This window comes from Haliotis asinina, chromosome 6 (genome assembly GCF_037392515.1).
Source record: "Haliotis asinina isolate JCU_RB_2024 chromosome 6, JCU_Hal_asi_v2, whole genome shotgun sequence".
Classification (NCBI taxonomy): domain Eukaryota; kingdom Metazoa; phylum Mollusca; class Gastropoda; order Lepetellida; family Haliotidae; genus Haliotis; species Haliotis asinina.
The window spans coordinates 69,962,163-69,975,286 of NC_090285.1; the positions used below are offsets into that span (position 1 = coordinate 69,962,163).

A 13,124-nucleotide genomic window follows, 5' to 3' on the forward strand; every position below is an offset into this window, starting at 1 on the left:
TCCCTGGTTGAGCTGTTAATAAGGCATTTTAACAATTGACGTGAACAATAACCAGTGGGATAACACATGTTGCTCATTTGGTTTTATATTAATTTTCAACACTTGATTATTGCCCCAAGTTATCCTATCTGTTGTCTTGTAGTGGCTCCTACACACTGTTGCAAGTAGCTGATCAGCTATTTAAATGTCAGTTCTCACCCACCCCTACTAATTGAGATTAATACCATTAGCTTGTTCAGTCAGTTGTCATTCTATTTTCAGCTTCATTCTTACAAATGTCTGAAGTCATTAATTCCAATTCGGTCAATACATATGCAAGATTTCTAAAATGTATGATATTTAGTTCATGAATTTAAATTTATGCAGAACAATTATTATTGACATTCTTTTTTTTCATGATTAGACAGTGGCACATTTGACAGTTATGATATTTTTGATTTAGTTGTGTTACACAAAGCAGTACACCCCATCAAGTCCCTCTTATACTGAATGATCACTGATATTGTTGTCAGGCTGATGTTACCATTTTATGTCTTAGTAACCATATTGGTATGAGTGTTGATAAAGATGTCAGATAATGTTGATGAAGATGTGTGATGGTGTTGATGAAGATGTGTGATGGTGTTGATGAAGATGTGTGATGGTGTTGATGAAGATGTGTGATGGAGTTGATGAAGATGTGTGATGGAGTTGATGAAGATGTATGATGGTGTTGATGAAGATGTATGATGGTGTTGATGAAGATGTATGATGGTGTTGATGAAGATGTATGATGGTGTTGATGAAGATGTATGATGGTGTTGATGATGTTGTATGATGATGTTAATGATGATGTGAGATGATATGTTGCAGGTTCTGAAGATTCGGGAGATACTGCGACAGCTGGAGAAGCCCAACGGACTCTACCCCAACTACCTGAACCCTCGAACTGGCAAGTGGGGACAGTGTAAGTGCATGCAGTAGGAATCCTCATTGTCAGAATATGAACTGAATAATTCTAATGATAGTATGGTATGTTTAGTAGTAATTTTGATAAACAATAAAATTAAACCCATAAAGAGTCAGTGAGTAAGACTGTTGCTTGAAATGATGGTTTTAGCAAGTCATGAGATCTCCAGCCCAGATACTGTCACCCTGGTTCCCTGGGTCTGTTGCACTCTTGATTCTAAAGTGACGTAAAAATATTCAGCCTCATTTGATTACTTTGTCCTTGTTGAAATGGTTGTTATAGATTATTAATGATTCTGTGTTTTCTGTTCTGGTGATTATTGTGTTCCAGTGACTATTGTGGTGTTTTGTGTTCCAGTGACTATTGTGGTGATTATTGTGTTCCAGTGACTATTGTGGTGTTTTGTGTTCCAGTGACTATTGTGATGTTTTGTGTTCCAGTGACTATTGTGGTGTTTTGTGTTCCAGTGATTATTGTGGGTTTTTTCTGTGTTCCAGTGGCAGTGTCGATGGGTGCTCTTGGAGACAGCTTCTATGAGTACCTCCTCAAACAGTGGATCATGTCGGGCAAGACAGACACAGTAGCCAAAGATATGTATGATGAAGCATTGAAGGTAGGAAGCTTTAGAAACATACTCATGGAAGGTCGTTACAGCAGACATGAACTGCAAGTGATTCTGTTGCATGTCATTGTCTGTCTGTTTGTTCTGATAAACACACAAACTGGTCTTTCCTGATTGGTTGATAATGGTACGGTCATATCAAAGACCTGGGTTCAATTCCCCACATGGATACAATGTGTGAAGCTGCTCTGATAGTGCTGGAATATTGCTAACAGCGGGATAAAACCATAATTTTTCCTTATCCTGACTCATGCTTAATTGCATATCTCCTCTTCCTGTCAAAGGTTGTGGAACACCTGAAATCCCTTGAAGTTCCCTTCTAAAAGAAGCGGACGTAAAAAAACTCACCCATGAGTAGCCTCCCTTTACCCACTCACATGGTCAGCTGATTGTCACTCTCTTAGTATGGCCCAACGAGGGTGGTTGGAGGCACCTGGGGTCCTGATTGCGGCAATAAGTTTGTCAATTATTTCAGCCCTTTAACTATTTTATGTTGTCTGAGGTATTTGGTTTATGAATATGTATCATAGTTGGTTAAATTTGTGATTATTGTGTGTTTATATAGCATATAATTTGTCAACTCAGACTTAGTCTCAGTTGATGAAATCGTGGTTGCAGTGTAGATTCGGCTGTCAAGGGTTAACCTGCACTTAGTTGGTCCGGCGTGTAACCCCATATGTTCTTCTTCCACTTTTCACTGTGAATTTTTCAGAAATTTATCTGGTTCTGAATTTATCTCATAAATTCGTTCTGTTCACAGGGGAGTGAGGGGCAGACAACATTGGCTTTCATTAGCCAGGTCTAAATCGGAAATGATTTCGTTTACCAGTAACCGTTTATTATTAACTGCTGAAATTCATTCCAGTGACCAGTTAGGCATGTCTCCGGTTCTACGCCTTGGGTCCAGCGACTCGTCTCCACAGACCACAGAAGAGAACTTCATCGGAGATGGGGCCGTCGCAGCCTTAGAACTCCAGATCTCATTGTAGCGAAGATGAAGCAATCAATGTCCTTCGAAGAAGAAGTCCTTCAGCGATGAGATCGTTCCTTTACAGGAACAACATATCTACAATGAGTCGCAGTGGATTCTACACAACGAGCAGAATGTCAACCGGCATAGACAACTTTGCCCCGACTGCATTGTCACGGCTCCGGAACCTTTATGAGGGTCATCAGACAAGGCAGACTTCGTCAGCAGCCTTGGTCATTGCAGCAGACAACTTTACGAGTCAGCCATCACTATACTCAACGCAGCTGTTCCATGCAGTTGCCCTCATACTACAAGAACTTGGGAATGCGTCGTTTTGAAGAAGAACAAAGACTAGCTCTGTGTGAGCACTCATCTAGATCTACACTCACTCCAGGGGATGAAGAGGAGACGTATGCACGCACCTGTTCAAGAACATCATCTCCGGATGCTGCGACTGCTGCTGCGTGTGAGCACTCAACTACATCTGCACTCACTCCAGGGTATGAACAAAAAGATCGTCAACCGTCACTCTTGTCATCTCATTGCAGTTTGGAGAGGGTTCCACGTACGTCAAGTGAGTGCACCCGCACTGGTGAGTGCACTCATGTGAGTGACTTTGCTCGCATGAGTGATGAAACTCGCTCAGGTGAATGCTCTCACAGGTCTACTTGTCATGTAGAGGATCTTCATCACTCTGCTCGAAGGCCCCGTCAGCACTAGTCATCCCCTTCAGACCTGGATTTCCATTAGAAGGATCGCACCCATCGAATGCTTCGCACTCACGTATGGACAAAGACAGATACTAGCAATCTTCATCACCAGAGGAAGCCCTCTTCTTGGACTCTGCAGTTACATCATGGATCATGAATGGTCTGTACTGGTCTCACCATTCAAGGACTCCAAAGAAACCAACACTTAATAGGATGAAGAATAAAATTATCAACAAGTTGATGTTCCTGCCAATAGCTCCGAATAGCTATGATTCACAAGATTCACAGCAACAACATATGCCACTTTTCAACACTTGTCGCTTCCTTCTTCTTCTACCAGATGTAGACGAGGCATACAAAGCACTTGTCACACAGAAGACAGTTCAGCAGTAAATATCCGAACACCTCGCCTCTACTACTGCGGGACTGAATCTACTTCATCGACAAAGTCTCTTGTCCACCTCATCATGGAGTGAGATTTTCTCAAGGCCCTTATATCAAGCCCCGTGGTCAGCAAATATAATATTGTATGGGAAGAGAGAGCTTGGATGGTCGCCCAAAACTCCAGAGGAGTCATGATGATCAAGTCCATCGATACAGACAATGGTGCTCAAGCAGACAAGTCAGTGTTACACTAACAAGTCCAAGTTCTCCAGAGTCCAGAGATCGAGAGATAAGAAGTTTAATACTGGAGCGTCCAGGGGTGGAAGAGGAGGTAAACATTGAAGATAAGGTTCGGAATGACACTTCTACCCAGCAGTTCCCATACATCTGTCTCAAGTGGGTGGTTGTCTTCAACTCTACTGGAAGAATCGGGGAATTCTCAACGCCGGAATCGTCATGAAGATTCTTCGAACTTTCAAAGCTGGAAAGATGTTGATTACACACTAGATTAACAGTTTACAGCATCATTTGATTCTTCAGAGGTCTTCGGACAACAGACTCAACGCTGCCTGTCACGAGGCTTGCAGCAATGAATGACAGTTCCTGATCGGACAGGCAGCCAGCTATGAATAGACTTCCTTCAAATGTCAACACACTCATAATGAACAGTATGGACGATCTGGAAATGAAGAATGACGTATCTTCACGGCATACACGTTCTTCATGAGACAAGTCAACTCAGTCTAGAGACTTCACTATCAGGAAACTAACTCAGCTCAGATGAAATGTGAATCTAAATTCCTCGGGATTTGATTCATCACTACTGGCAATACACCACTGTCCCAGAGAATTGGTGGGTCAAAGTTCAAGTTGATGTTAGAATAGGTTCTACTCTCTCTGCTACTATGACGACAATGTCAGTGACTACTCGGTCTGCTCACGTCATCTCACGATATGACCAGATGAAGATGCCTACAACTACATCTATGACCGATTCCTGACCATTTTACAATACTTGACATCTTCAGACCACACCCGCTATGGGGAACTCGCCAGTCGAATGTCTGCACCGGAACTTATATGTTACAGTCGGCATTCAGCAACTATCTCTATGTAGAGTTGTCTATCCAAGGATGGGGTGCCCATCTAAACGATGTTGCAGCATGAATCTGGAAGAATGAAGATCGAACTCTTCCCATCAACCAGTTGGAGATGAATGTGGTGATTCATGCTGTCCAGCACTGGTCGACAACACTGAGAGACAAGCTACTGATGATCCCCACAGAAACAGTGGCTTTCTACATAAACATGCAGGGGTCAATGAGATCGCCATCTCTACTACACCTGTTGTTTCAACTCTTCCATTTGGTCGACAGTCTGAATCTCCAAATAAAAGCATGTCCCATACCAGGAGTCTGCAACATCGTGGCAGATGAAGGGGCTACAACTGATCTTGGTTGCGCCTTACTGGCCAACGAGACATTGATTTCCAACACTAAAAGAAGAGTTAGGACAACCAGTGCTACAATTACCAGATTGGAAGAATCTTCTCGTCCATCCTCGCACGAAACAGGCGCATGGCAAGCCGTCTGTGTTCCGACTACACGTATGGACTGTATTAAAACCTGTTTGAAAGACAGAGGATATTCAGCAAGAGCAGCGAAAGTAGTCACCAAGAAACAGCTCACTTGGGTTTATGATGAGATTTCATCGCAAAGAATCAACTGCCAGGTCAGACAGACAGACAGTTCTGCATACCGGCCTTATCTTCAGTCCTGGGACCTAATGATACGCAAGACTTATCATTATGTGGAGTCCGAGCGATGAAGATTGCACGTACCAAGATTAGAGGACAATGGTTCAAGCGCCTATTTACCCCTGTATCTACTGAGACACCTACGGAAGTATCCAGCAACACTATCTAAGTTTGGATCAGAGCTGTTATAGTTACAACATATAAAGCAGCAGGATTGGAACCTCCGAGAGCCTCCAACCCGCATGAAGTCAGAATCATAGCCTCTACACAAGCGCTGCATGGAAATTGCGTGCTATCAACTATAATGGGCTGCTTTTGGAAGTCAAACACAGTGTTTGCCAACCATTACCTACGTGACATAGCCACGGAGGACGTCACTGGCATTCATTAGTTTGGGCCTCTCCACGTTGCTCAGCAACTAACAGTCTCCCAAGGCACTGACTTCTCTCACCTGATTTGTGGAAGCCAGAAGCTCTGCAGAGTATAATGGTGGAAAGTCTATGCACACGTCTTGAACAAACTAGCATGAGTGATTATGACCCTGTACTCGTAATGAAGATGCTTGAACATGAAGAAAGGCCGCAACTAGTCTCAATTGCTATATCTTGACATTTAGTTGCATCAGAAACTAGCAGGACGCTAGTTACTTTTGATGTCATCACATGCCAGTCAAGGAAGCCTTTTATGGAAGACAATTTCGACTGGATGTGATCCCTCACAGAATCTACAAATGAATATTAAAAGAACAAGACGGAATTATTGCCGTTACAAGTTTCCGTTAAGGGATGAAATTATTGGAAATTTTGAATACCCAGCAGAATCCAGCGTGGCCTGACCCACCGCCGTTTCTGTTGAATTCTCTAAGCAATTAGCATGAGTCAGAATAAGGAAAAAGATATCATTTTCTGAATAAAATTGATATATACTTATCCTAACTCATGACTAAAGCCCTCCTAGTCACACCTCACAGACATGCTGAAGTCCTATAATTCTTGTGTCTGGCAATTATTAAGGAGAGAGTGACAATCATGGCCGATCAGCTGACCATGTGCGTAGGTAAAGGGAGGCTACTCGTGGGTGAATGTATTTTACGTCCACTTCTTTTAGAAGGGAACTTCAAGGTATTTCAGGTGTTCCACTACCTCCACCAGGATGAGGAGATATGCAATTAAGCATAAGTTAGGATAAGTATAATTTTATTCAGAAAATTACATCTCTCACATGTTACATAAGGGGAATGGTGATCAGTGAATGTTTAGTATCAGTTTAGAAATGGAAGTGTAAGATTTAGAGATGCCAACCTCTATGATTTTATCATAGTCGCTATGAATTTTAACTTCAAACTATGCCAATACAGTTCCACTAGAAATCCTACTATGTTTGAATGAAATGCATTAAAATTCTGATATATAGACAAAAAACATGTATTTTCAATGATGAAATACATTTTTTGACTTCATGTACCTTCCATTCATCAAATTTATTAACGTATTTGAACTAGAATGATTGCAAGTAACAGATGTAATTTTAGTGAAGTTGATTTCACTACCTTTGCGATTAGAAACATTTAGTTTCGGCAGAAATAATTTGACCATAGTATCATTCATTTTTTCTCAGAATCCATCGTGATTTTGTTTATTTAGTTGACTACTAATTTTATGGTCAAACTACAAATTTTGAACGTTGAAACTATTTGTAACACTTTTGGGTTGGCATTTCTGAAGACTTGGTGTGAAGCCATTATCATCTGAAGTCATTCTTCTGGTCGGTCCTTTGACCCACTGACAAGGGATTAGTTCTATCCTGCATGGGGATTCAAGGGCTGAAATGCCACCACTCCATGCAATGATTCTGGGTTAGAACAACAGGTGACAGTATTGATGGTAGTTGCAATATGTATTCTTGCTGACTGTCAGTCTAAGTAAACTTATCCTCAGTACTTTTCGTTACACTCCACCACTGAGTCTAACAAAACCTTATGGGAGGTCACGTCAGGTAACCTTTGAGATCAGAATACAGCTTACCAAATCACGAAAGTGCACATTCGTACGACCTATATGAACTTTTCATCTTGAAAAGGTTCCTACCCAAACGATTCCGAATGCTATTTAGTACGATCGCTTCCGGGTTATGCACACTGCGTACATACAGCCATGACAACGGTGAGTAAACAGTCGCTGAAAATAGTGTTTTTGACAATATTCAAGGATGTCATCTTGCGGAAATATTAGCTAATGGTAACCATGTCATCAGAAACCCCAAAGCGCATATACTGCAGGTCAAATAACTGTGTTATATGCTGATTTGTGTTTGTGAAGAGATCTGTGTCGGTGATTGAATATTTTTAAAGTCCCTCCGATCCCTATATAGTAGCCATTGTCTGATTGGTTAAATCTATTTAACAGTCTCGCATTTGATTGGACTGTCATTGGTTGCTCAAAGGTTACCTGACGTGACCTTCTACTAGGTTTCGTTATACTCAGTGGTGGAGTGTAACGAAATACACTCAGACGAAGTTTACTTAGACTGGCTGACTGTATGGATGAGGCCAAGTTGATCATGCTGTCAGCTGTGTGTTTCCAACACATCACTTCACTATTTCCAGGCTACTACTATATTTCTGGAGTATAAATTCTGCCCATGTTATGTTCTACAGGGTATTGAGGACAAACTAATCCAGACATCCAGCGGAGGCCTGAAGTACTTTGCTGAATACAAGTCTGGTCGTCTGGAACACAAGATGGATCATATGTCCTGCTTTGCTGGTAGGATGGAACTTCGCCCAGTGTCACGGTCACTTCTGAGTGCCCATGCGTGTTCATGAAAATACCAGCTCTTCTACATCTGTACACTTTAGCCAAAGCATATCATCTCACATAAGCTAAAACTCGCTCATTGACGTGTGACAGGCTGGGCTTATTTGTCCTTTTAGTGAATTTTTGGAATTAGAGATAATCATTTAACCTGCCCAAATAACTCTTGTACATGTTTGACACTATACCCTAAGCACACTGTCACTAATGAGCTGTGTTTATTTACCTGAGAGTCATTATGTATGAACACATTTCTTTCTCCAGGTGGAATGTTTGCTTTGGGAGCAGAAGATTCAAATGACAAACAGAAATATCTCAATCTTGGTGCCGAGATTAGCAAGACTTGCTACCAGTCGTATGATAGATCACGTAAGTTTTAACAACACCGTGCTGATATCAGTCGGTGTTGAGAAATGAACTGCAGCGTTTGTTGCGTTCTGAATGGCTGATAAAAGGTATTAAATGGAATTCCTGCATTTCTCTTACGAGTACTTTTCTTCATTAGAGTCTTTTTTTTCTCAAGTTTAATTATTTTTGAAAAAAAGACATGCCATTTGGCAAGAAAAGTTTGATACAGCTTTATGCCAGTCAGAAAATTGTCAAATGTAACATGTTATATTTCGGATTACATTTTCTCAGTAAGGTACAGAGTCCAGTAGAGAGTCCAGTACTTTTGTTTGGTTGCGTCCAGTCTGGGATTCGAACTCGCACTCTCAACACAAGGCACCAAATCACCAGCACACAAGTCAACCATCAAACCCACTCAGCCACCTCAGCTTCCACATGTGTGATTGTGATTTGACTGGTGTGTTTTCTTTCTTCAGCAACAAAACTTGGACCAGAAGCATTCCGATTTGACAGCACAACTGAAGCCAAAGCTACAAGACAGAATGAAAAATACTATATCCTGCGCCCTGAGGTGTTAGAAACCCATTTCTACATGTGGAGGTTCACGAAGGACAAGAAGTACCGCGACTGGGCATGGGAAGCCGTGCAGGTCAGTGACAAGTAGGACATGGGTTCAGTCTTTGTCCACACCAAACTGACACAACAAGGTGGATCTCAATAAGGGGTGGAAATACCTTTATAATGCTAGTGTGCTCAGGTATAGTGGCACATGTAAAATCACTTGCCCTCATAATTTTTTTTACAGTACCAGTAAAACATCTGCACTTTTAAAGTAAAGCTGTAATGTAAAGCTGATACATCGTTATGATGACCATTATCATATTGACATTGTTTAATAATACACACAGAGATGCCAATCTCTACGATTTTATCATAGTCCTTACGAATTTTAACTTCATACTATGCCAATACGATTCCACTAGAAATCCTATGAAATTCAAATAACATTAATTAATATTCGGATATATAGACAAAAACATATAATTTCAACAATGAAATACATTTTCGGACTTCAAATACCTTCCATTCATCAAATTTAATGACATATTTGAACTGGAATGATTGCGAGGAACAAACGTAATTTTAGCGAAGTTGATTTGAATTCCTTTTGCAATTTGACACATTTAGTTCTGGCGGAAATAATTTAGCCACATGACCGTAATATCTCAGAATCCATCATGATTTTGTTTATTTAGTTAACTACTAAATTTATGGTCAGACTACTAGTTTTGAACATTGAAAATACTATTTGGTTTGGTGTAGGCATCTCTGTACACAGCATATGATTTATTTTTCCTTGTCCTGACTCATGCTTATTATGCTTATGTCCTCCCTCATTTAAGTGTTCCTACACTGGCCCTCTTAGTCCAGTCAGCTGAATTACCAAATGTGTTTGAAAAATTAGTGGGATGGGAGGCTGTGAAGCAGTTCTGATGAAAAGGAACAAAAATCAATAAAGTGTTTCACGTACATTTACATTATTCATGGCTTTACATTTATATGTCAATACGTCCTCACTTTGAGAGGAGAGCAACAAGTCATATCACACATCACATACAAGTCATATCACACATCACATACAAGTCATATCACACATCACCTGCAAGTCAGATCACACATCACATACAAGTCATATCACACATCACATGCAAGTCAGATCACACATCACATGCAAGTCATATCACACATCACATGCAAGTCAGATCACACATCAGTTCAGTTGAGGAAACCATTAGGAAGCCATGTCCCTCTCGCACATCACATACAAGTCAGATCACACATCAGTTCAGTTGAGGAAACCATTAGGAAGCCATGTCCCTCTCGCACATCACATACAAGTCAGATCACACATCAGTTCAGTTGAGGAAACCATTAGGAAGCCATGTCCCTCTCGCACATCACATATTCAAGTCCATGCTGGTAAATCTAATTGTTCACTTTAAGTTGGAGAAGATATGCCAAGAGGTTTGAGTGTTCTTCTTTGAAGAGTAGGATCAATTCATAAATGTGCAAGTGTGGTTTCAGTCCTCATTTTGAAAGTCAGCAGTTGTATCCTTCACAACTCTTGTTTGTTCTGGGAGTCTCATGACGGAAGTGGCACCAAACAGAGTCGGCATAATGTCCATGGATCTTTGTTTTGACAATGTTCATAGTAGCAGATTATTAATACTGTCTTCGACTCACAGTAGCAGATTAACTCTTCGTTTTGACAACTAACAAGTTGTCCCATATTGCCCCCACGTTCACACCTTCTTAAAGAGTTGTCCCGTCATGGCCCCTAAATTTGATTGTTACGTAACAGTCAGGGAGGCCACTGTAGGAAGACGGTGTTCAGAATGACCCTGTTAATGCGGCCTGTCCTTCAGCTACATTTCCTTGATCACCTTCATAATAATGCTTGGGCAGTGGGGTCGCTTAGTGGTTAAAGCTTCGGCTGATCACGCCAAAGATCTTGGTTCAATTCCCCACATGAGTGCAATGGTTGAAGCCCATTTCCGGTGTCCCCCACTGTGATATTGCGGGAATATGGTCAAAAGAAATGTAAAACCATATTCGGTCTCTCACTCATAGTAATGTTTCTTCTTGCAGGCTCTGGAGAAATGGTGTCGTGTGGATGGTGGCTACACTGGGATCAGAGATGTCTACCAGATCAACCCTCCACAGGATGATGTACAACAGAGCTTCTTTTTAGCTGAAACACTCAAATATTTATACCTTATATTCTCTGAGGATGATCTGTTACCACTAAATAAATGGGTACTGAATACCGAGGCACATCCCTTACCCATCCTTTCCTGAAACACCTAGCTCTACTTACATCTTATCATTGAAATGTGCACAAAAGCTTGGTCTTCTTCTAAGAACATCTAACCTGCAACATTCAGTGCATGTTGTCGGGATTGAGGTCAATTATTGTAGTCACTTAATGTGTTCTGAATGGCTGAATGTGTAAATACATGTTGATGGCAGCGTGCAAGAGTTTGGGAGACTGGATAATTTATCACCATATGAATATTGTGTTTTGTCTGTGAACAGAGACGCATTGTCACTTATAACATACTTGGGTAGTATTGGCTTTAGGCTTTAGGAAATCAATAAATATAACATATGTATGTAAGTGTGATTGCAACAAGTATTTCATAATATATTTATCATAGAGTTATGTGTAGATTAAGGGAGAAGATGTTTGTGTTTGATTATCAACACTAAGTTAAACAGTTGTAGGGAAGCAAATGAAGATACTGTGATTATTTTTAGCTGACATATTGTGTGATCATGTATGACAAATGTAAGTGTTCTTTTGAAAAATGACTGATAAGTTTCATTGAAATGGCATTGTAAAACAACTGTTTGCCGGTGATGGGTTTTGAATGTTTGTGACTCCTAGAAAGTTTTCCTCATCACTTTGAACTTGGCAGTCTTATGTGAAGACTATACATATTTCTGTTTGTACATCTTGCGGAGGAGTAAATTTCCTTCCACCCAGGGAGGAGTTCTAGGAGACAAGGAAGCTGTGGTTTCAGGTGCTGTATTTTCACTGTGCAGGACTGTCTCCCTTTGTCCTTTTTTGATCATGGAGTTCAATTTGACCTGATTATTTATTATGCTTTTCAACATGCATACTTCTTTGTTTTACCAAAAAGATCATCATACAACATTCAGGATTTTTGGGTGTTTTCCTCTATCATAAAGCTGTCAAGTGAAAACTGGACATCAATACTGAAGGTTTGTTGCAAGTCTCACGTTATAGCACATTGTTTCCTGGGTTGATTGTATGTACACATATGCACCATGTAGACGGTTATACCAGCCACAGCCTTGCAATCTTGCTTTTGTGATTTTCATGATATATAGATAATATGCATTCTAAAATTGTGTCTCCAAGGTCACCCCAGTTTGTCCAGACACCAGGGCAGCTTGGCTCACTTCCACTGTATACAGGATCTGTCACAAATGAGTAATCAAAAACCTGTCTGGTGTTGTCTTATGTGAGACATCCGTGGTGTGCAAGAGATTGGTGTTGTGTATTGAGAGACACCTGTGGAAGGTGTGCAAAGGACAGGTGCTCTGCAATCGTCATTGAGTGCTAGTGTTATTTTGTTTATTCTCATTGTAACGGTTAATTAGAGGAAAACACTGTTTGGATCAACAGAGCATTGTTCTAAATGCTCATAACAGGCAACTAGTAAGTGACCACAATTAATGTGTAATTCATGCCTACTGTAGCAACACTGTATGATACTCATACTTTCGACCACATTATATATGTTGTAGAACATCTTGTTCACTACAGTATAAGATGTGTAGTGAAATGTTCTAGGGATGTCCTTTCTAATTACCACGAGAAGACTAACGTGATGGATATCATAAAACTTTCTATTTGTTGAGACTACGAAGTATGCTTCATGTTGGTAGTTTTGACAGTCAAGTGTGTCCGTTGTGTTTGTGGACAAGACAACGAAACTCGGTAGGCCAGTGTTTAACAGAAGATGTAGATCATTACCTTGTGCA

General features: G+C 40.7%; 1 protein-coding gene across 1 annotated transcript in view; it reads left to right on the plus strand.

The window, feature by feature from the left end:
- Window positions 1-11,508, plus strand: part of LOC137286491 (mannosyl-oligosaccharide 1,2-alpha-mannosidase IA-like) — a 31,914-nt gene extending 20,406 nt beyond the window's left edge. The window contains exons 6-11 of the mRNA XM_067818391.1: window positions 853-946; window positions 1,447-1,562; window positions 8,048-8,156; window positions 8,469-8,573; window positions 9,029-9,201; window positions 11,202-11,508. Coding sequence (XP_067674492.1) covers window positions 853-946; window positions 1,447-1,562; window positions 8,048-8,156; window positions 8,469-8,573; window positions 9,029-9,201; window positions 11,202-11,411 — 807 coding nt within the window. The 3' untranslated portion in view covers window positions 11,412-11,508. The remainder of the gene's footprint in view (window positions 1-852; window positions 947-1,446; window positions 1,563-8,047; window positions 8,157-8,468; window positions 8,574-9,028; window positions 9,202-11,201) is intronic.
- The last annotated feature ends 1,616 nt before the right edge of the window (window positions 11,509-13,124 follow it).